At 44.5% G+C, this 23,935-nt stretch overlaps 3 protein-coding genes across 6 annotated transcripts; 2 read left to right on the plus strand and 1 right to left on the minus strand.

The window, feature by feature from the left end:
• Window positions 1-104: 104 nt before the first annotated feature.
• Window positions 105-3,726, plus strand: rprd1b (regulation of nuclear pre-mRNA domain containing 1B). Of its 4 annotated transcripts, XM_056733688.1 has the most exons (9): window positions 106-322; window positions 674-706; window positions 1,025-1,188; window positions 1,367-1,496; window positions 1,583-1,725; window positions 1,828-1,946; window positions 2,062-2,188; window positions 2,443-2,618; window positions 2,724-3,726. In XM_056733688.1, the coding sequence occupies exons 3-9, from the start codon at window positions 1,038-1,040 to the stop codon at window positions 2,871-2,873; spliced, it is 996 nt and encodes a 331-aa protein (XP_056589666.1). In that variant the 5' UTR covers window positions 106-322; window positions 674-706; window positions 1,025-1,037; the 3' UTR covers window positions 2,874-3,726. The 4 variants fall into 4 exon arrangements, with proteins under 4 accessions (XP_056589669.1, XP_056589666.1, XP_056589665.1 ...); XM_056733691.1 differs by lacking the exon at window positions 674-706 and having other exon boundaries at window positions 105-322; window positions 1,586-1,725; XM_056733687.1 differs by lacking the exon at window positions 674-706 and having other exon boundaries at window positions 107-322.
• A 4,996-nt stretch (window positions 3,727-8,722) lies between these two features.
• Window positions 8,723-12,315, minus strand: LOC130409434 (uncharacterized). Its single transcript, XM_056733413.1, has 6 exons — window positions 12,030-12,315; window positions 10,019-10,133; window positions 9,716-9,880; window positions 9,358-9,535; window positions 9,185-9,255; window positions 8,723-9,058 (listed from the first exon to the last, which is right to left on the minus strand). Exons 1-5 carry the CDS (start codon window positions 12,152-12,154, stop codon window positions 9,194-9,196), a joined length of 645 nt encoding a protein of 214 aa, XP_056589391.1. The 5' UTR covers window positions 12,155-12,315; the 3' UTR covers window positions 8,723-9,058; window positions 9,185-9,193.
• Window positions 12,316-13,461: 1,146 nt separating this feature from the next.
• Window positions 13,462-17,948, plus strand: LOC130409598 (uncharacterized). The gene is made up of 2 exons (XM_056733638.1): window positions 13,462-14,702; window positions 14,746-17,948. Exons 1-2 carry the CDS (start codon window positions 13,462-13,464, stop codon window positions 17,177-17,179), a joined length of 3,675 nt encoding a protein of 1,224 aa, XP_056589616.1. The 3' UTR covers window positions 17,180-17,948.
• Window positions 17,949-23,935: the final 5,987 nt, after the last annotated feature.

The raw sequence follows: 23,935 nt of genomic DNA on the forward strand, positions 1-23,935 counted from the left end.
TGCTCTACAGAGCTGTGCAGTGAGTGCTGAGACCGTCGCGCGCTCTGCCGCTCTCTCCCGCGCGTTCCGATGACGTCACCCGGCGCGACGCTCGTTTGTTTATCAGCCATAACTTGCTGCAGAATCCCATCGTGTTCATATCACACAACCTGCACAAGTTTCGAGGAATAAACGCGGGAGTTTATAACGCACCGACCCCGATCTGTTTCTATCTCGAGCTGCAGCGCGCTTCCGGTAGGGGTGACATCACATCAGAGTGTTTCCGGCGTGTTTTATGTTTTAGTGAGTTAAGTCCAGATTAAGCGTCCGAAACTGCAGACAGGTAACGATCTGTTTTTAATTTCTATCTTATGGAGTGTTTATTTGTTCGAATTCGTGTGCTTATGATGACTTTGTTGTATTATTGTAATGTAAACAAAGTATTTAATAAAGTTTTACCTGTACAGTGTAACTGTAATATAAGAACACGTATAGTTTTGGTGTTGTTTATAAGAATCATTTGCAACACTGGAGCATATAGTTCTATATATTTTTTTTAAATAATTGCTGCTGTAGATGTCACATTAGTATATACGCTTGTATTTGATGAGCATACGTTTTGTAAATATGTTTGACAATTTTATATATTTATGTCGATTGTTTTACTTGATTTTGTTTTTCCATGTTCTGGAAGCTTCTGTTACCACGGAAAACTCTTAAATTATAGGTGGATATAACTATAATCTATTATTTACTTTATGCATGTGGTGTGTGTACATGGCCAGTTGTATTATTATTATTTGAGGGCATAAATGACATGAATAAGAAAAGATGCTGTGACTGGTTTCTGTTTCACTATTTCACACTTTATAGTTCCCTTCTAGATTGATGTAAAGTAGATGTATAATTGTCAATAATATAAAGTATGTCACATGTTTGGCGCTGTTTGACATTTTACTGTATATGAACTGGCCATATGCATCTAGTGAGTGTTGCTATATGATGGTAAATGTTGTGAACTCAAGTGTGTTTTGTGTTTTCTCAGGTGTTTGGGGGAGATGTCGTCTTTCTCTGAGTCTGCTCTGGAGAAGAAGCTCTCAGAGTTGAGTAACTCGCAGCAGAGCGTTCAGACTCTCTCGCTGTGGATCATTCACCATCGCAAACACTCCTCGCTCATCGTGAAAGTGTGGCACAGAGAGCTGAAGAAAGGTGAGACACGCTTCCACCTCAAAACACATCACAATCGACACAACATCTTATCTTCCACACAAGCTTGCACGATCATGTGTATCTTTTTCTCTAGTATATTGTATGGCTTGTTTTTAAACGTGAAAATGTTTATCATTTCTTTTAACCATGAAGTTTGATTTGTTCTGTGTGTTTTCAGCTAAGACCAGCAGGAAGTTGACGTTTCTCTATCTGGCGAATGACGTGATTCAGAACAGTAAGAAAAAGGGGCCGGAGTTCACCAAAGACTTTGAAACCGTGTTGGTTGATGCCTATTCACATGTGGCGAGGTAAAACCCCATTACATTATCTTGAGTACTGTTCTCAGTAGAACAAATCTTGCCGTTTAACAGACTTTCCCTTTGGTTTCCTCCAGCAGGGTAGGAGATGACAACTGCAAAAGGTCCATGGAGAGGCTTTTGAATATCTGGCAGGAGCGAAGCCTCTACCGTTCAGACTTCATACAGCAGCTCAAATTGGCCATTGAGGATTCGGACAGCCCGAAACACAAGCCTGCAGGTCAGCACGCTACCTACTGCCGTCTCAGGATGAGCCCCGTGAAGTTATGATAAATCTGTCCAAACTTTATATTGCATCCAAAGATGTGTTTTCTTGTGTCAGATGGGAGGAAAAACTTAAAGAGAAGCTACCAGAAGATCCAAGAGGAAGAAGAGGAGGAAGATGATGATTACAGGGCTCAATATTCTCCACAAGAGACTGATGCTGCTGCTCCTCAGCTGGTACGAATTTCCCGCACATTTCATCAGAAGTGATTGAATTTAACTGAAGAGTGCTCACGGCTGTGTGTAAAATCAGATTTTAGAAGTGTTGCGTTAAAGGGATTTTACTCCACAGACCGAGGAACTGGTGAAAGCCCTTCAGGACCTCGAGAATGCGGCGTCCGGCGATGCAGCCGTTAGACAGAAGATCGCCTCCTTGCCGCAGGAAGTGCAGGACGTCTCTCTTCTCGAGAAGATCACAGGTAGGGTTGAGACTCAACAAACGACTTCTTGTTCTAAACCGCTTCTATCTATTCGGATGAAGTGCAGATCTTGATCAAATCCAGTCGGAGGTCCAGGTGCACATCAGGCTTTATTCAGTCTGGTTTATTTTCATTTTAAGATTTTTGCTAGAATGAGCTTGAATACGAGCTTTTATCCACAGCCACATTCAGATGGCTGGGTATTTGAACACTAGAATAGACGGAAGTCGACTAAACCTTTCTTCATTTGGCAGATAAACTGGCAGCAGATAAACTCTCAAAGACGGTAGATGAGGCGTGTCTCCTGCTGGCCGAGTATAATGGACGTCTGGCGGCCGAGTTAGAAGACCGACGGCAGCTAGCCCGTATGCTAACAGAATACATCCAAAGCCAGAAAGAAGCACTCAGTGAGAGGGAGAAGAAACTGGAGGTAAGAGAGTCTTCTCTCATTTCTGTACGGAGTAATTCAATGAAGGGGTTGGGAGCATGTTGAGCGATGGATTCATGCATTCTTTGTTTGATTTTTTTTTTGCAGGAATTCAAGCAAAAACTCGCTCGGGTCACACAAGTGCGCAAGGAACTTAAATCCCACATCCAAAGTCTTCCAGACCTGTCTCTCCTCCCTAATGTGACCGGTGGTCTCGCCCCGCTCCCGTCCGCCGGAGATCTCTTTTCCACTGACTGAACGTCTGTCAAGCGCTGGCCCTCTGAGACTCAAAGTCCCTCTAAGATCTGAGACTTCAGAAATAACAGAACCAAGAGCGGAGCCCGATTCTGATGCCACCAGCCGAACGCTCTCTTTTGGTGATTTTCCTGCAAGAGCGAAACTTCGACGCCATCGAACTCATCAGTCAATTTGAATGAAATGTGATTCAGAGTGTGAAAGTTTTCCTGTGAGTGAAGTTGTTGTGAAAAAGGAAAAGCCTTTGCTTTGTGTTATGTCAGTAGATATTTAGTTTTATGGCTTCCGTGGATAACTTTGCGTTTGTGGTTTTGGAAACGACCTGAACGTGAGAATTAAATTTTAAACAAAGTCACTGTTACAGACTGAGTTCATGATATCACCAGACATAAGACAAGGATCATTATTAGCTGGTATATATTTGGTTTCATTTATCGCTAATATTTGCTGAAAAGAATATAGTACGATCCTATTAATTGATAAATAAATGAATGTCAGGAATAACCAGTTTAACAATGATACAACATTAAGTCTTTGCTATCAGGTTTGTTTTATTGTCACTGTATGTTTATGTAACTAACCATGGCCAAACAATTCAGTTCAGAATGACCATTTCTAAAGTTTAAGTTTTTAATTTTTGTTGACTTTTTTAGGGCTTTTTGGGAAAAGCTATTCATTATGTTCTGTGAATATTTCAGTACACAGAAGAATTAGCTTATATTCTGCAACAACCATCATGAATTCATTGATTCATATTTGTTTGCATCATAAAGAGAAACTCATTCTTGTAGTCATATTTTGTTTTTAATTTCTTCAGTTGGCACATTTAGTGGAGTCAATAAATTTTACAACTAGATGCGCTTCGACTTGAATCTTCCAGCACTTTAAAACACTATTACGATGTAATATTAAGGAAATAATTTCATACTTCACAAACATACATTTTTAAAAAGCAGTGAAATCAGGACTTCAATGTCTTAATTATTTTATTTGTTTTAAATGTCAAACTAATGTTGTTGTTTTTTACAGATTTTTAGCTTTAAGTTCAAAAAATAATTCCAGCCTACAGAAGTAACTATAAAAACAAGTGTTGTGGAGAATCAGTCTTCTCTGTGCAGAATTTTATTGCGATTTCCAGCTAATATAGTGCATTTTCAGTCAGCTACTGGACGTCACATCAAAAAACCTCTGCAGTTAGGTTACCCCTGTGTGACATTTTAGTACTGAAAGTACTCTTGAACTTCAGAAAAAACTGCCGAACAGGTTTTAACAGGCTACTGCAAAAGATCTCAGGGACCTTCAGTTATCTGAGGATGAACTTTGCAACACTTCTTCTTGTGAATCTCCAAATGTCTTTGTTCTGTAAATGTCTGTCCACACAAGGACCACAGGTAAGATTTTTCCTCAGTGTGGTGTTTTTTTTTTATTGGTTAGATGTAGGGATGCACCGATATGTAAATTTTGGCCGATAATCGTTAATTCTTTAACACTGGAAGCCGATGCCCGATATATAGTATCTAAATATTAATAGAAAATTCCCTGATATGATACAAAAGGTGGACAATTAATTTTATTTGAAAACATTCACCACAGAAGACAAGTTAACCATTAGTTCTCTTTTTCCCCTTGATAATTATGTACCAAGCCTACTTTACACTAGTTAAAGATTCTTTAACCTTCAAACTTTTCTGGTATATTTAATAAAGAAATTATAGATGTTCTTCAAGAAAAACATTCTCAATAGCCACATGTCTAACAAGACAGAAAGCATTCATACAGCTGATGTCTGATTCAAAAAACATGCTTTTGTTCCTATAATTTACAGATTCATAAATACACACATTCACATGTGTCACATTCAGAGCACATGTGATACCTGTGTGAGTTGTTTTCTTGTGCAATTGAATTTGTAGAGTTGTCAAAAATGTATTTTCGCAGATGGAAGAAACGTGAGTCTGTATGATACTTCATGTGCCTCTTCAGGTCGTTTTCAGAAATGAATGATCTCACTCCAGAATGATAGAGAAGATGATCTCTCAGAGTTGTTGACCACAAGAAACTAGTGAAGTCAGCTTCAGCACTCTCCAGGAGTTCCACGGGTCGACCTGCCTTAAATTCAAACTGCAGTAGTATTTAAAGCGATAGTTCACCCATAAATGACCATCACCGTTTACTCTCACTTAAGTTGTTCGACACCTGGAAACATTTCTTGGTTCTGTTGAAAAGATATTTGGAAGAATGTTTAGTCATTTTCAGTTCTGTGACATCATTCATAGAATAAAAATAAAAAAAATTATATTGATTTAGAAGAATTTAGAAAATTAAACATTATCCAAACCTTTACATTTTTTCTACATTGGTAGTCAATGATGTCTCAGAACTGAAAACTGCTAACATTCTTCCAAATATCTTTCTCTGTATTCATCAGAACAAATAAATTTATGCAGGTTTGGAACAATTTAAGAAGGGTCAGTAAATCATGACAGAATTTTCTTTTTTGGATGAACAAGTCAACTAACTACGTCATAACTTGGGTAAATAGCTTTCCTGTAGCTCAGAGGTAAGAGCATTGTGTTAACAACGCAAGGTTGTGTGTTCGATCCCAGGGGATTGCAAATACCTATGTAAAATGTATAGGATAATGCAATATAAGTCGCTTTGGATAAAAGCGTCTGCCAAATGCATAAATATAAAATATAAATCAAGCTCACATGATTGGTTATCAATAGATAATCCCTTAAACAAGAACACAAAGCTGTCAAACACTTCTGGAGTCATGAGACAGGACATATAGTCCTATAGATTATCAAAGATGTCAGGCATGTTCTAAAACACGACGTGATTTTCCACTCTTTCTCACTCTCCTGAAACAATACAATCACACAAACTCAAACTCCTCAAGGTTAGTGTGTGCTGCTAACAGAAGATGATTTTCGGGGACTTTTGATAAGAAGTCCCCTTTCACAGTTACACTGTCCTACCAGGAGATTTAAACTATGAATTATTCTTAAAATATCTATTCTCTGCTTTCTGTAGTTTATCTCATAATCAGAAAATGATCGTCTTAAAATAAGATTATGCTGAATAATAATTGATTCATATTCCTCAAAACCACACAAAAGTATTTCTATTTGAAGTAAGATGAAGCCACGGCACCTGTGCCTTTAACCTGTTTTGCTAAATCATTACACAGTTTGACAAGAATCGTTCAGTGAAGGTCAAACACATCTCCATCACAAGTCATTTCACCAAGTTACTGCTGAAGATCTCAGGGATATTCTGATCTGAACACTTTCACGTGGATGAACTTTGCAACACTTCTTTCTGCAACACTTCTTCTTTTCTTCTTTGAATATCATGAACTCTTACAATAATAAAATAAAAAATGATAGATAGATTTTGAAAGATATTACAAAAATGATTCGGTACTCAATTCAATTCAAGTTTATTTATATAGCGATTTTCACAATGTGTATTGTTTCAAAGCAGCTTTACAGGGGCAAACGGGAAAAACAGAAAAGTTAAAACACAGCACAGTGCATGGTGTTTATACAACGAGTAAGATAATTCTAATAAATAATATCTAATTTCTAAATAAATAAATGAATGAATGCAGTCTCCCGGTAAGCAGGCCAACACTGCCCTGCTGTGGCGAGGAACCCAAACTCCAATGATTGATCAATGGAGAAAAAAACCTCGGGAGAATCCAGGCTCAACCGGGAGGGCCAGATCCCCTCTGACGTGTCATAGCTGCACTCAAACTGCTGACATGTGGTTTAGGTTTAGCATTTAATATCAAATATTGTAACTTCAGCATTAATAAGACAAATAGTCCGTCTTTGCTCTTGGTTGGGGATGTAGTGGTCTGAGCTGGGATGGTCCGATGGTCATATTTCTCTTGGCAGCTGGTGGAATTGCCTTAGATGGAGCTGGGATGGTCAGTCAGTCTGCAGCTGTATCTGGTGTAATCTCAAATTGGGGATGGGCATCTGTCAGTCGTCTGGACACGGTGGAACTTCTCCCTACCTCGGGATGGGCATCCCGAGGCAGAGGCGGAAAGAGAATAAAGAGAATAATTAGCATAGCTGCTGTTCATTAACTATGCATTATGTGAAGGCTTGGCTGAAAAGATGTGTGTACTGTCTGCATCAGTGCACGCACAGTGGAGGTCGCTGTATCCCTCCTTACATTCCAACTGGGATATATCGCCCTTCAGAGTGACAACAATCATGACTGAAGGGTCTTATAGGCGCATTACCGTCACCTACTGGTTAGGAGTGTTGCTGACTCCGTTTGGTCAGGTTTTTAAAGTTACCATGAAATCAAAGAGGAAAAAGTGTTTTACACAGTGTTGAAGGGATTATTCCGTGCACAGCGTTATTTGTTCAAATTTCATTTGCACATGTCATCTTGAATCAAAAACTCTCTCTCAACAACATCTCTTCACCACATGACGTCAGCAACAAAAAAAGAGGTAGCGCTATACTGACTGTCCTATGGCCAGGCATTTTAAGCCCTCCACTCCAGGCCCAACATACTACAAACCAATGACAAAGGGAAGGGCAAAATATAGCACACATTTTTTTAGTACACTAATTTCATAAGCCGTTTCACTCGGAGACACGTCACGATACGGAAAAGTTAAGTGGAAGTCAATCGCAACTTCTGTCTCATCGTGAGTGGGAACTATTAATATTTGATTTAGACAGTCTTACTAAAGATTACCGTAAGCTTATTTATGCAATATTAGCTGAACATAGCCTGTACTTGTTTAATTATCGACAACACAATACCACATTCTCCAATATTTGTATGATTAAATCACTGACAGAGACCCATCCACTATCAGCCAATCACTGTGGGCATGATGACATTATCCATAGCAACAAGGTCAACCCAGCCCTTTCTTCAATTTTAGGATTTCCCCCCAATTCTTAATAAAAATGCTCTTAGTAGCTCTGTGAATTAAAAAAAATACATTTTATTTATAAGATCTTTTAGCAGTAAGATGAAATGTTTTGAGAATGAAGCCTCTGGCCTGTAACTTACTCAAGAAATTTGGAATGTTAGGAAAACTTTACCATTGTTAACATTCATAAAACATTTTTTATGTTGAAACTGAAAAGAAAAAACAGAGAAGAACAAACAAGTACAATATTCATCAACAGTATTTTAAGCAAGTTAAGATAAGCCAGATCAGTTCTCTGAGGATGAGCTTTGCAACACTTCTTCATGTTCTCAAGTCGTCTTGATTTTCACAAACTCTGTTCAGGTGAGGGGCACGGGTCAGATTTCTCTTCAGTGTGAATTTTGATGTGCTGTTTTAAATGGTCACATGTAGTAAAGATCTTGTGGTCTGAACAGTTTCATGTGGATGAACTTTGCAACACTTGTTCATGTGAATCTCAAGACGTCTTGATTTCCGAAAACTTTGTCCACATGAGGAGCACGGATGAGATTTCTGTTCAGAGCACATATGAGATCCCACACCTGTTTGTGTTTTTGTGTTCTTGTGACTTTTAAGTTTTGAGAAGGCCTTTCCACAGATGGAACAGACATGAGGCTTCACACCTGTATGAGTCTTCATGTGTCTCTTCAGGTCAATTGCAGTAATAAATGCTTTGCTGCACTGTTCACACTGAAATGATCTCACTCCTGAATGATAGAGAAGATGATCTCTCAGAGTCGCTGCCGATGCAAGACTCTTTCCACACTGATCACATCTGCAAGGTTTTTTTTAGTGTGAACTTTCATGTGTTCATTAAGATGGTCTTTACGAATAAAAGAACTTTCACAGAGGTCACATTTGTTAGATTTTTCTCCAGTGTGAATTTTTGTGTGCCTATGAAGGTGGTATTCACGAACGAAGGATGATCCACACTGGTCACATCTGTAAGGCCGTTTTCCAGTGTGAATTCTCATGTGCAAAATAAGTTTGGACTTAAATTTAAAGAAATGTTCACAATGGTCACATCTGTAACGGTGTTCTTTAGTGTGAATTCTCATATGCCTATCACGTTTGGATATATATGTGAAGATCTTTCCACACTGAGGACAGGTATGAATTCTTTTTTGTGGGAAACTCTCTTCTGTCCTCAAGCAACTCGGAGAGTCTTCACTAGTCGTGAAATTATTTTCCTCCTCAATTTCATTTGGTTCTGATCTTTCCTCCTTTACCTCTTTCAGGTCTAAAATAAACAGAGAAAATCATTATGGTTAATACCACATACTACTGTACATGTATTGTGCAGTTCTGTTACTATAACAATAGTATTTATGTCATTAACGGTTACACATGAAGGTAAGATACACACCTGAATATATCAAATCAGTCTTTTCTGTTTGTTGCCCGATTCTGTGTTTTCTGTTTTCGACTCCATCAGGTCTAGAATGAAAACAGAAAAAACATTAGGAAAAATACAACACAGTAGCATATCCACGGAGTTGTTCTGAAACTATGATGGTAGTGTTTGTGGAAGACACATGCCTGAATAAATCAAAACGCCTTTTTCTGTCTGTACAACTGCTTCTGTGATTTCTGTCTTCAGCTTCATCTCACAGTCCAGCAGCTTCACTGATGTCTTCTGCTCTTCATTACAGACAGAAAGCAGAAGATCTGGAGATGTTTGATCAGTGAAGTCACAGAGAGAAACACCACATACATCCTGAAAATAACATCACAACAAACACAGAATATAATTCAACACTCGTGGTGTAAAAATATTTTATGTCTGGGTGAACTACAATAAACTTAACCGGAAAACTCCACACTTACAACAAAGCACATCAGTCAGACAGACAGTAAATCATGTGAAATATAAAATGAATGTTTAATGTGTCCAAACCTTTCTGTTGAGTTGGTCTCTCTCTCTGAGTTTTGTCTCCAGTAACTTCACCTCTTTCTTCAGCTGACAGATTTCTGTCATCAAATCATCAATATCCAGCATAGACAGATCAGTTCCTACTGATTTACAGCACATCACATCCACCTGCACCATCATCATGGACACCTGAACAAAACATCAAAATCATGTTCACAATCATATAGTGCAAGCTTTGATAAATCAGTGAAAAAACTTTCTTCACAAGAATGATATCATGTTAACATTTAACGTAACGTCATTTTAACACAACAAACCAAAAATCACCATTAAACCGCGGCTGAAACTGTAGCCCGTCTTTTCTTCACGTGCTGCTGTTCTACAGGTGAAGCGTCTGCGCCACCTGCTGGCTGGAGAGAAGCGCTGTGTCTGATGACAGTGTCTAAAAAAAAATTGAAGTGAATATATTACCAGTGGTGGACGAAGTACACAAACCATGTACTTGAGTAAAAGTAGAGATACCCAAGGAAAAATATTACTCAAGTAAAAGTAGAAGTGCTGCCTTTAAACTTTTACTTGAGTAAAAGTACAAAAGTATTTGCCTTCAAATGTACTCAAGTATCCAAGTACTATCATTTTTATTAAAAAAATTAATATAATATATTTTATGTGCTTTTCTTTTAGCATGTCATAAGAAATACAGAGTATATACAGAGTATATTATTTTCAGCATAGGCTTAGTTAGATCAGTCTTTGGAAGCTTTAGAAAATAACAACACCTGTTAATAAGGAGCAATCCACTCCAACAGTCAACTGTTTTAGCATCATACATGCACCAATGCAACATTTTCTTATAATATAATCATTGTGTTCCTAACTTGTAATAATTACTTTAATTAGCTCATTTTTTCCTTCTTTAAATGAATACATGATGTTAGCTAACAGCATGATTTGAATTATCTTAAAACTGTACATTTAGATAACTTAGACAGTCACCTCTCATAACAGATCACTCAAAATATTTATGTAGACAAATTCAAGCTGCTTTGAAACTATATGTATTGTGAAAAACACTAATACAAATAAATGTGAATTGAATCGGTGCAGCCTAGTCAAAATATCATTAATTTAAATTCCAACATAAAATGTTCAATTCGATTGATTCCCATTTCACAATATCAGAGCACTCAGCTTGAAAAGTTTCAAATTTAAATATGAAATAAGCTGAAACAGCTAAGTTTACTTGTCTGACGACGTGTACAATGTTCATGGTAGCGTAACAGTCTATATTTTAACCAAAATGTGTTCTGCAAGCTAATGTTAGATTTATATCTCTTTATTTTAAATGAGTGAAATTAAAATGTCTTACCTCTATGTGTTCCCTTATTGGAAGGAGAATTCTTGTATGAAGAAATTGTACAGGACCGAGGCAGGCAGAGAAGGCACTTATAAATGAAAGACTCGTTCTTCTTTTCAACGATGGGTTTTGAGCAAGGTTAGATTCTTCAGTTTCTTTCATGATTTCACCAAAGATATTAGAAGTCGAAATGTTATGTTGTTGCAGACAGTTGCACTGAATCTGATGTGTTTAATCGTATTTTCGCGCTAAGTAGATGACGTGACCAAGGCGACAACAGGGCAAAACAATACAAGTTCAAAATAAAGCGCGCGATGAACTGTGATTGGTGGCTCGTTTTACCAGTTAAGTTTTTACTGACTTATAAATAAAAAGGAACGACTGATTTTGAAAATGTAGTAGAGTAAAAAGTAAGATATTTGACTTTGAAATGTAGTGGAGTTAAAGTAAAAGTCTCCGAAAATTGAAGTACTTGAGTAAAGTACAGATACACAAAAAAACTACTTAAGTACAGTAACGAATTACATTTACTTCGTTACTGTCCACCACTGTATATTACATTTATATATTAAGAAAATATACACAGCAGGAAACTCTAGCCGAAGAGCCTAACATTACTTAATCACTGACAATAAAAACTGATCAATGGGTGTAGATGTTGGGAATTACCATGTGTTTCTTCTTCTCCGCTGAAATGAAAAATGTTAATTAAAGTTAAACAATTCATTTGTAGGCCGAAATAAGTCTAAATAAGAAAGTAATTTATGTCTGTTGTGCCTGCAAACAGGGATTTTTTTTGTTTGTTTGGTAATTGAAGTTTCCAGTTCAGACATCCAAATGCATCAGCAGACACATAATAATAAAAAAGAGTAAAAATGGTGTACTAGGCAACATTTCAAAGACTTAAGAATGTATAAATCAAACTGTCAAATCCAATGTTTAATGTCGCAAAAACAGGTATATGTTTTCCGTTTTCCTTACGTTATGATCAGTAATATATCTGTCTTTCCTGATGCGCCAACCCCGACTGGATCGTTTTTGCTGCTGCAAGAAGTGACGAGATGAGCATGTGTTCGCTTTGGCTGTTCTCTGCCTGGGCGTAACATATGTAGCCGATATATAATAAAATGATTTTAAAAGGTTGTACACAGCAAAATTGCCGGTTTAAAAGGAACACCAACGATGTCACATTTAACATCGGAAAAGTGTCTATTTGTCCACACTTTGGGGTGTATATGTTACACTTTTGACGGTGTTAATTTCTTACACCCAATTCATGTAAATGTAACACCTAATTAATGTAACCTTAACACCAAGTCTTGTTAAATGTATAACCTGGCTGCAACTCGCACTCTTAGACTTGCACACTCAGACACCTTCACTTCCTGTGACGTCACTTGCAGTCGACACCTGCACTCTTCGCACGGCTTGCATTTTGCAGGCGTAGCACAAGCACGTGTTGGATAGAGAACATTTCGCGGCTATTGCTGTAAATTTGAATGTTTTTGTCTATGTGTGGTAGTATATAAAATCCAGTCTACAAAATGTTGTCGGTCTATATATTCTGAGTACTTGTTTAACAGTTTGTATAGGTGAACTAGCCAACCATAATATCACTCTGTCCGTCTCGCGTTTTAAAACATAAGCTAAACTAGCTAATTATATGGCATATATACTATTTGTTAAGTTAATATGGACAATAAACAGCTACGTTTTTATTAACTAACGTTAACAATTAAAAAATGATGTATATGTTGGTCTCATAGTTTTCTTCTTGCAGATACACCATTCAATAATACCATTTTCAAAAATAAAACCTGGTGCCTCAGTGCACATCATGTTGCACAATATAAATCTGTAGTTTATGTCCTGCCCTGAACCCAACCTCACTGAGGAAAATAAAGCAACACTGGGAAGGCCATTTAAAAACAGCTGTTGTTTTCCAAATAAATATGTACAAGTAAAAAATAAGAATACACTATTGTATGTAGAAGGTTTATATACAGCAGCATGAAATATAATTAACAGAAAAAGTTGTATATAAAATAGATGGATAATTAATATTGCACTCAATTATTATTGCACACAGATTTATTAAATTGCACGGTGGGTAAAAAACATGTAACTGTTAAATAGGTAGATGGCCTAGAGGAAGATACAGTTCCCTTTCGAGAGCGGTCACTTCGACATTGCGGAGACCGCATATGAAACTCCTCCTCTTTTTCACTTTTCCTGAAATCTTATAGGATAACGCCAGTAAAAAAACTGGCCAATTGTCGCAAGAATGCAACCGTATGCAAATACTGACGAATCCAGACAGTATAAATACAGTGCATGTGACGACAATCCTCAGAATCTTCTTTTTCACGCTGCCATCGTTGAAGACGCAACTGGATATTTTTCACCGCATCCGATGGCTTCATACTGTCGTCTTTGCGCGGGTCCCATTGACCCGCAGGATACGCACGAGCACTGCATTGCCTGCCTGGGCCTGGCTCATGCGGAGGCTGCATTCTGCGAGTCCGATTGCGCGCACTGTGCGGACCTGCCGGCGCGTGTCTTGAGAACTCGCAGGAACATCGCTCGTGGAAATATAGGGTCAAGGCTCACTGCCACCAACGAGTCGCTGGTGAGTCTACCCGCTCCAAGGGGGAGCGGCGACGACACGGCTCCGGGCCGCTGTCCTCTGCCGTCACCCCATTCCCCAGTCCTCTACGCCGACGAGAGTCTTCGTCCCCCGCCTTCCGTCTTGGGCGCCGTTTCCTTCGGCGCTGAGGAGGACGACGACTCCATGTCCATCTCGGCTTCAGACAAGGACTGGGCAGGGTCGGAGCGGGATCGCCCCGACCTAGAGAGCACCCCGGACCTCCACGAGGAGTTCATGAGGGTCCTCGAGAAGGCCGTCAGCGAGCTCGACATCACCTGGAGTTCACCTGAGGAGCCGGCAAAAAGTAAGCTCGACTCGTGGTACCTTCAGGCGGGCCGCCGTCAGGCCACATCAAAGAGGAGTGCGCCATTCTTTCCAGATGTCCACGAGCACGTGGTGAAATCGTGGTCTGCTCCTCAGTCGGCGCGCGTTCACGCCGCTACGCAATCCATGTTCGCCCACGTGGTCGGAGCGGAGGCCCACGGTTACGTGCGCATGCCACCCGTCGAGGAGACCCTCGCCGCTCATTTGTGCCCTTCTACCACCTCGCTGGGCTCGGACCCAGGCCTGCCGTCGAAGCCGTGCAGGTTTACCGCTCATCTCGCCGGTAAGGCTTACGCATCCGCCGGAGAAGCCGCTTCCGCTTTGCACGCAATGGCGGTGCTGCAGGTGTTCCAGGCTAAGATCCTTCAGTCGCTGGATAGCGGCAGCCTGGAGGCGGACGCCACGAGGGATCTGAGGGCAGCGACCGACTTCGCTCTGATGGCAACGAAGCGGACCGCACAAGCTATCGGCCGATCCATGGGGTTCATGGTCGTCCTACACCGTCATCTCTGGCTTACGTTGGCGGACCTGAAAGACGCTGACCGTAAGTCTCTCCTCAACGCCCCGATCACTCCCTCCGGCCTCTTTGGTGACGTCGTGGAGTCGGTGGTGGAGCGCTTCGGGGAGACGCAAAAGCGCGCCAAGGCCATGAGTCACGTGCTCCCGCGACGCTCTTATCAACCGTCTCCTAGAGCCCGTTCTTCATCCGCGTCGCACTCCGCGCAGAGGCCGACCAAACAGCACGCTGCTTCCGCCCAGGCTTCTCGAGGTCGTGAGCCGGATGCACGGCCTAAACAATGGTCGGGCCCGCCTAAGAAGAGGTACGGGCCGAAGGGAGGACCGCAGAGAGGACCGCCGCGCCACGACGGCGGAGCGTCATCGTCTGCCAAGCCGTCATCCTGACGGACCTATAAAGAGGAGGAGAGAGTTTGTGAGCGTTCCGGTTGCCCCCAAACGCCGCTGTTTGCATCAGTTTTCCCCCGCGGTTGCGGGCGAACATTGCAATGTTGTAAATGTCTGTGTAAATGCAATAAAAACACATACCTGTTCACAAAAAGAGCTCTTTCCCCCTCACACGACCAATGCTGCGTTCCTTGCCCTGCCACGGTGCAGCGCGAAGCCGCAGTTAATCCCGACTATAACCAGCCTTCCCTCGTCCACGGTCTTTCCCGTGGGCGAGAGACGGCTGGAGTCTCACGCACGGGCTATTTCCCCGCCAGTGCAATTAGCCTCGCTGCACCAGCGTGCTTCCCTAAACGGTCCGCTGACGGTAACGCCCGAAGAGATTCGGCCATTATGTCTGTTTCTGGACGCGTGGAAGGCCATTCCGGACATTTCTCATTGGCTACTAAATGTGATAGAACACGGGTACACCCTGCAGTTCAGACGAAGTCCTCCCCGCTTCAGCGGTGTGGTTCCGTCGCTTACGTCAGCGCAAAATGCGCCTGTGTTGAGGCAGGAAATCGGCAGCCTGCTCGCGAAAGGAGCGATCGAGCGTGTCCCTCCGAACGAGCGAGAAAGCGGGTTTTACAGCCGGTACTTTGTAGTGCCCAAGAGAGATGGTGGTCTGCGTCCGATTCTGGACTTGAGACCCGTCAACCGAGCCCTTCACAAGCGAGCGTTCAGAATGACAACTCTAAAACAGATCCTGGCACAAGTGCGTCCCGGGGACTGGTTTGCATCCGTGGATCTGAAGGATGCGTACTTTCATGTTCAGATAGCCAAGCGCCACCGAAAGTTTCTGCGATTCGCTTTCGCGGGTTCAGCGTACCAATTTGCCGTACTCCCGTTCGGACTGGCACTAGCACCGCGCACATTCTCGAAGTGCGTGGACGCGGCGCTTTCCCCTCTCAGAGCGAGCGGTATGCGCATTCTGAATTATCTGGACGACTGGTTAATTTTAGCCCACTCACGGGAGGCGCTATCCGGTCATACGCAAATGCTGCTTCGTCACTTGACATCCCTGGGGCTACGCGTGAACATGCAGAAAAGCAAGCTCACTCCGAGTCAGTCAATAACGTATCTGGGGGTATGTTTCGACTCAGTGGAGATGCGCGCTCGCCTCTCTCAAGAGCGGACGGAGTCCATCTCTTCAGCTCTACATCTGCTCAGGCCGGGTCGGTCTGTTCCACTGAGGGAGTTTCAGAGGCTTTTGGGTCTCATGGCGTCAGCCTCGGCGGTCTGCCACCTGGGTCTTCTGCACATGCGACCGCTACAGTTTTGGCTGAAGGCTCGGGTTCCATGGAAAGCATGGTCCTCGGGTCGAGTGCGAGTCCCGGTTACACTCAGTTGCCTCAGTGCCCTGAGCCCATGGCGCGACCCAAGCATGTTCAGTCGGGGAGTTCCCCTGGGGCTGGTTACGAGACGCATAGTCGTTACGACGGATGCGTCGTCCTCGGGATGGGGTGCAGTGTGCGAGGGCATGCCGGCATCCGGCCTTTGGACACAGTCACAGAGAAAATGGCATATAAATTGCTTGGAGCTGATGGCGGTGTCTCTAGCTCTCCATACTTTCCAGTCGAGACTGGAGAAGAAACATGTCCTGATTCGCACCGACAACATGTCCGTGGTTTCGTACATAAATCGCCAGGGAGGAGTCCGCTCAGGAACTCTTTTCAAACAGGCTGCGAGTCTCCTACTATGGGCAGATCGGCATCTACTCTCTGTCAGGGCAGCGCATATCCCCGGTCGTCTGAACTGCGGAGCGGACATGCTTTCGAGGGAGGGTCTTCCGCACGGGGAATGGAGGCTTCATCCAGACTCAGTGCGGTCAATTTGGGAGCGCTTTGGGACGGCGGAAGTGGATTTATTCGCGACGAGCGAGAACGCGCACTGCCCGCTATATTTCTCGCTGACCCATTCCCCCATGGGGAGCGACGCTCTGACGGTGCGATGGCCGGACGTTCGGCTTTACGCGTTTCCTCCGGTGAAGATTTTGCCCCTGGTGCTGTGCAAAATCAGAGAGGAGACGGCGACGGTGATCCTCGTCGCTCCGTTTTGGCCGAATCAACCGTGGTTTCCGGACCTAAGCGAATTGTTAACGGCACCGCCGTGGCGGATTCCCCTCAGGAGAGACCTGTTGTCCCAAGCGAACGGCACGATATTTCACCCCAGCCCGCAGCTGTGGAGTCTTCATGCCTGGCCTCTTCGGGGGTTTTAAATGCACTTCCTCAGCGTGTACTTGACACTATTTCGGAGTGTCGAGCGCCTTCCACCAGGCGTTTATACGCTCTCAAATGGGGGGTGTTTGTTAAATGGTGCAGTAGTAACAATATCGACCCGATGTCCTGCCCCGTGTCTGATATTTTATGCTTCCTGCAGCACAGGCTGGACAGCGGCGGACTCCCGTCAACGCTGAAGGTTTATGTGGCTGCTATCGCCTCGTTTCGTTCCCCGGTTGATGGGCAATCCATTGGAAGGCACATGCTGGTAGTCAGATTCCTCAGAGGAGCGAGGAGACTTTTTCCACCGCGATCCCCTTCGGTGCCGCCTTGGGACTTAGCGCTGGTGTTGAAGGCTCTCTCCTTTCCCCCATTCGAGCCTCTGGACGCGGCTTCCCTAAGAGAGCTCACTCTAAAAACCGTTCTCCTTCTTGCCCTTGCTTCGGCTAAGCGCATAGGGGATTTACAAGCGCTCTCAGTCGGCGCTGATTTCATTCGTTTTGGAACCGGCGACTGCAATGTCACTCTCCGGCCGAAATCGGGTTATGTGCCAAAGTCTATGTCTACCCCATTTAGAGCACAGGTCATTTCTTTGCCCGCTTTGTTTTCCGAGTCGTCAGACTCGCAGAATGCAAACGCTCCGAGAGCGGTCTGCCCGGTAAGGGTTTTGCGGGCTTACATTGATCGCACGGCCGGTTTTCGGCAGTCTGAACAGCTCTTCGTCTGCTATGGTGGGGGAACTAAAGGTCGGGCTGTATCAAAGCAGAGGCTCTCTCAGTGGGTGGTGGACGCTATTACCTTAGCGTATGAGAGTCAGGGACAGAACTGCCCATTCGGTATCAGAGCTCATTCGACTAGGGCTATCGCCTCTTCGTGGGCTTGGTCTAGGGGCACATCTATTCAGGACATATGCTGTGCGGCTGGCTGGTCTTCGCAGAACACTTTCGCCAGGTTCTACAGATTGGACGTGTCCTCTTTGTCGTCTCAAGTCCTCTCGGTGAGTGCTGATCACTCTTTATCTTCTACTTTATAATCGCTTATGCTACACAGTGGTTGCCGCGTTGCTGTTTATGCTGTGCTTGGTGTACTTTTATATCTCTGTTATATCCGCCCGGGATACCGTGCTGGCTCTTACTGTTGTGGTGTCTGCCCTGTTTCAGCGCAGCCCGCTGCATTGGTTGGGTTTGGATATGCAAATTTGGCAGGAGCCCGATATAGCAGTTCATTGGCCGGTTCAGTGATTTAGCAGTTTATTGGCCGATTTAAGCCAATCAGCTGTTGACGCTTAGCGACCTCGTGAATGGTTAAAATAGTATGCTTCCCATGCTTGTGTGTTTTAACCCAGTTTTTCTGGCTGATTTTGCAAGCTCTCACGGCGGGATTGTACTACCGTTCCATATGCGGTCTCCGCAATGTCGAAGTGACCGCTCTCGAAAGGGAACGTCTCCGGTTACTTTCGTAACCTCGGTTCCCTGAGAAGCGGGAACGAGACATTGCGGAGAACGCCGTGTTCGCCGCTTATCACCGTGCAGGCGTTCTCTCGTAGATTCTGAGGATTGTCGTCACATGCACTGTATTTATACTGTCTGGATTCGTCAGTATTTGCATACGGTTGCATTCTTGCGACAATTGGCCAGTTTTTTTACTGGCGTTATCCTATAAGATTTCAGGAAAAGTGAAAAAGAGGAGGAGTTTCATATGCGGTCTCCGCAATGTCTCGTTCCCGCTTCTCAGGGAACCGAGGTTACGAAAGTAACCGGAGACGTTTTTGTGTCTGGATGTTTTAGTGGTCAGTGCGGCAGCATTGTGAAGAGATGAGGGCTTGGATGTGAGAGGTCCAGGGTGATTTTCTGAGCCATTTTCCTCACTCTTGATATATACATAATAGACTTTGCCGTTAGCATGATAGACTTTGTCGTTATTTTATAATATGACATTTATTTTTAAATATGATATATATATATATGTGTAGTATGTGAACCCTTTGGGCTTACTTGGATTTCTTCATAAATTGGTCTTAAAATGTGTTCTGATCTTCATCTAAGTCACAACAATAGAGAAACACAGTCTGCTTAAACTAATACCGCACAAACATTATACGTATTCATGTTTTTATTGAACATATATTTTGCTTTTATCAGTTCTTTTATTGAAAGTTCTGTTATTTCCAGTGTGTATGTCATAGGGGACACGATTACGGACATTTCAGACAGAAATTCATTATTTTCTAGTCATATTGTTCCGTTCTGTCAAGATAATAATTTTATATTGTCAAGTGAAGTGTGTTTGCCTGTAGATAGAGCACCTATGTTAGTGAGGCTTGGAACACTACATCATGGTTGGACCATTGTATTAGTACAGCAGATGTACATGCATCGCGTATCTTATATGATACAGTAACAACTGATCATATACCTGTGTCTGTTGTGATAAATGTTGACTATTAGCGATGTCTAATAATGTAAGTAATATCAATATAGCAAAAATGGATTGGTCAGTACTAACTAAGGAGGACCTTTAAGCCTATTATGTGAGTACAGATAAATGCCTGAGTGATATTCCTTTACCGAGGGATGCAATGATGTGTAGTGATGTTAGCTATAAAGATGTCAATCATCAGAGGGATTTCTGTTCAATGTATAATGATATAGGTAATGTCTTGCATGGATTTAGTAAGCCATTTTATAAATTGAAGGGTATAATAAATAAGACTAGGCCTGGATGGAGTATAGTATGTAGCTACATATCAAGCTGAAGCCCATGAAGCTTATAAATTATGGGATATGGCAGGTAGACCCAGGCAAGGGCCGAGCTTAAGAAGTCTACAAATGCAAGATATAAGTATGCTATTTGTTTTATTTGTAAAAATTAGCAAGCTATAAGGGCTGACTCAATGGCCATGAAGCTCCTAAATCATAGTATTACTGATTTTTGGAAAGAAGTCAGAACTCTTAATAGTTGCAGAGTCATCTCTTCCTTGAACTTTACATGGAGTTTCTGGGACAGAGAATATTGCAGAATTATGGAGACAACATTACTGGAGTCTTTTAAATTGCATCCAAAATGAATTATATAATGTGGGCGATTACCAAGTTAATAATCCAATAGTGATTATGTCATGTGAGGTGGATCAAGCTATAAGTAAATTGCCTCAAAACAAAGCTAGTGGCCTAGATAATATTTCTGCTGAACATCTTAAATATGGAAGTAAGAGGACAGCCCCTTTATTAGCTGTTTGTTTTACTAGTGTGACGAGTCACCCCTGGCGCAGTCAGTGTCGCCATGGAGATTAAGCGGATCAACGAGGCACACCTGCCGGTCGTTACAAATCAAGGCCAACTCGGCGGCTATAAGAGAGTCTGCCTCAGATCACAAGGTGAGCAAGATCTCCTTTGGACATGCGTCTGGTAAAGGCTGTTCTCTTACCTCTCCCCAGGCTCGGACGAGTAACGACCGGCAGGACCGCGCACCCATACCCCGGAAGCAAGGGAAGCAACAGAGGGTTGCAAGACGGCTATACTCCCTGTAGGAGGAAGACAGGAAGGACTATCTTCTCCCCCACGACTGTGGACCACACACACGTGGTGTATTCATTTTTTGGATTACTGCTTAAGTTTGTCATTTGTTGAATTAAAAGAAACCCCTTCGGGGACTTAAAACCTCTCCACAAGTGCGTGTCGTTGCTTCACCCGTCACATCTGGTGGAGAATGCGGGCATAGCAACGTTGCAATGATACGTACCCGTAATATTTTTTATTTATTTTTTCTCATCTTTCCCCCTGTATTACAGTAATCTGAGTTTTAGAAGTTCTCTCTTTCTCGGACCAATGGATGAAGTGGTGCGGCGGTTGGCTGAGGTCGTGGTACGACAGCAAAAATTTGCAGAACAACTGGCACAGCGGCAGGAAAGCACGGACCAAGCCCTAGGACTTTTAAGGGAAGCAGGTGCTATGCGAACCCCTCTGCCGGATGCGAGAACCAGCGCAAACCAACTGTTGACCAAGCTCACCGCACAAGACGACATAGAAGCTTACCTCCACACATTTGAGGTCATTGCGTCACGGGAATCATGGGACAGAGCCGAGTGGGTGAAAATTCTTGCGCCCTTCCTTACTGGTGAAGCACAACGGGCCTATTACGCCTTACCCACCCCCGCCAGTGAAAATTATGAACTTCTCAAGAGGGAAATCCTTGCCAGGATCGGTCTCTCCCCAATCAGCGCCGCCCAGCAGTTCCAACAATGGGTCTATGACGAGCAGCAGCCGGTCAGGGCCCAATTGACACGGTTGGGCCACCTGTGGTTACTAACAGGGGAACCTTCAGCCCTCCAGGTAGCCGAACGGGTGGTGGTGGACCGACTCTTGCGGGCCCTCCCACGCAGGTTCCGAACCTCGGTTAGCATGCGGGGCCCCACCAATATCCGCGAGGTCGTGAAAGCGGTGGAGCTCGCCGAAGCCACGGCAGCCCGGGACGCGGGAGAGAGAGTGGCAGTAGGACATCGGAGGATACCAATTAGATGGCGACCTGAGGAGAGTACCTCAAGGCCAGTCAACAGACCCGAGACACCACTCCCCCGAGACGAACCGATGCCCACCGAGCCAGGCTCCGCGGGGCCCCCAGCGTGGTTGGCGGGATGCACGGTGCATCAGGCTGTGCACACCGGGGTTCCACGGCGGCCAGTACGGGTGAATGGGCGCCCGGTGACTGCCGCCTTGGACTCCGGCAGCTCAATCACTCTGGTCCGGCCCGGGGTAATCCCGTCCTATACCGCAGGTAAGGCCACCATCCCGATCACTTGTGTTCACGGAGACACCCGATGTGTACCGGCCCGACGGGTAACCGTGTCGGCCGGCCCGGGCTCGTGGGTGCTGGAGGTCGGGGTGGTGGAGGACCTGCCGGTACCAATGTTATTGGGCCGGGATTGCCCGGGGTTTGAGCAGGTGTTGACAGCCACCGTGCAGCCTGCTAGCCACGGGGGACGCCCGCGGAAGCTCAAGTCCCAAAGAGACCGGAGACCACGACCCGCCCTGGTGGCTACGGACACCGAACGAGAGGGTGAGTGTCCTAACACTAATGTATTTGCTGACCTTTTTCAGCAGGTGACGGGAGGGGGCTCTTTTGGAAGGGAGCAGCGAGAGGATCCCCGGTTACAGAACTGCTGGAGCCAGGTCAGAGTTGTCGATGGAGAAGACCGCATGCCTGGTCCCCACCCCCTCCCACACTTTGTAATCAACAAGGGTCTGTTGTACTGTGCGGCTTCGAGAAGGGGGGAGGAAAAACTTCTTTTGGTTGTGCCGAAGACCAAAACAGAAGCGGTAATCGAGTTGGCACATACCCACCCAATGGCGGGACACCTGGCAGCGGCAAACACTATACAGCGCATTAGAGACCGGTTCCACTGGCCTGGCCTCGAAGGGGAGGCCAAAAGGTTCTGTCAAAGCTGCCCTACCTGCCAACAGAAGTCTCCCCAGCGTCCTCCCCCCAGTCCACTGATTCCACTACCAGTGATTGAGGTACCCTTTGAGCGCATAGGGATGGACCTGGTAGGACCGTTGCCGAAGTCTGCCCGGGGATACGAATACATCCTGGTCATCGTGGACTACGCAACGAGATACCCGGAGGCGCTACCCCTGAGGAAGGCTACAGCTAAGACCATCGCCAAGGAGCTATTCTTGTTCTTCAGCCGCGTGGGTATCCCCACTGAAATTCTGACTGACCAGGGAACTCCATTCATGTCCCGGCTAATGGCGGACCTCTGCCAACTGCTTAAGGTCAAACAGCTCAGGACGTCAGTATACCACCCTCAGACGGACGGGCTGGTGGAGCGGTTCAATCAGACCCTAAAGCAGATGCTCCGTCGGGTGGTGGCAGAGGATGGGCGTGACTGGGACCTTCTATTAACTTATGTGCTCTTTGGGATCCGTGAAGTACCTCAGGCATCTACAGGCTTTACTCCGTTCGAGCTGCTGTTTGGACGACAACCCAGAGGACTCCTGGATGTAGCCCGAGATGCTTGGGTACAACAGCCGGCACCGCACCGTAGTGTAATTGAGCACGTACAGCAGATGCGAGCCAGGATAGACAGAGTGATACCTATGGTAAAAGAACATCTAGCCGAAGCCCAGCGCGCCCAACAACGGTGGTATGACCGGCCCACCCAACCCAGGGAGTTCCAACCAGGTGACCGCGTGTTGGTGTTGACCCCCACCACTACATCGAAGTTCCTAGCATCGTGGAAGGGAGCCTACACCGTTGCAGAAAGAGTGGGTCCGGTCAACTACCGTCTCCGCCAGCCGGGGCGACGACGGGAGGTACAGCTGTACCATATAAACCTGCTTAAGAAGTGGATACCACCTCCAACCCAGATGGCAGCCTTTGCCGCGGACGAACCACCACTGGTCCAGATGGGAGAACAGCTGTCCCCCGTCCAGAAGAAAGATCTCCAGTCCCTGGTCAGTCAGTTCCGGTATGTATTTTCGGAGAAACCCGGGCAGACCAAAATAACACATCACGAGATCCGGACGTCCCCAGGAGTTATTGTAAGGCAGCGGCCCTACCGGGTACCAGAGGCTCGTCGACTGGCTATAGAGGAGGAGATCAACCGGATGAAAAGTCTTGGAGTGATAGAGCCCTCCCGCAGCCCATGGTCCAGTCCCATCGTCATGGTCCCCAAACCAGACGGCACCCTCCGCTTCTGCAATGATTTTCGGCGAGTGAACGAAGTGTCCACTTTCGACGGATATCCGATGCCCCAA

This window comes from Triplophysa dalaica, chromosome 20 (assembly GCF_015846415.1).
Source record: "Triplophysa dalaica isolate WHDGS20190420 chromosome 20, ASM1584641v1, whole genome shotgun sequence".
Classification (NCBI taxonomy): Eukaryota; Metazoa; Chordata; class Actinopteri; order Cypriniformes; family Nemacheilidae; genus Triplophysa; species Triplophysa dalaica.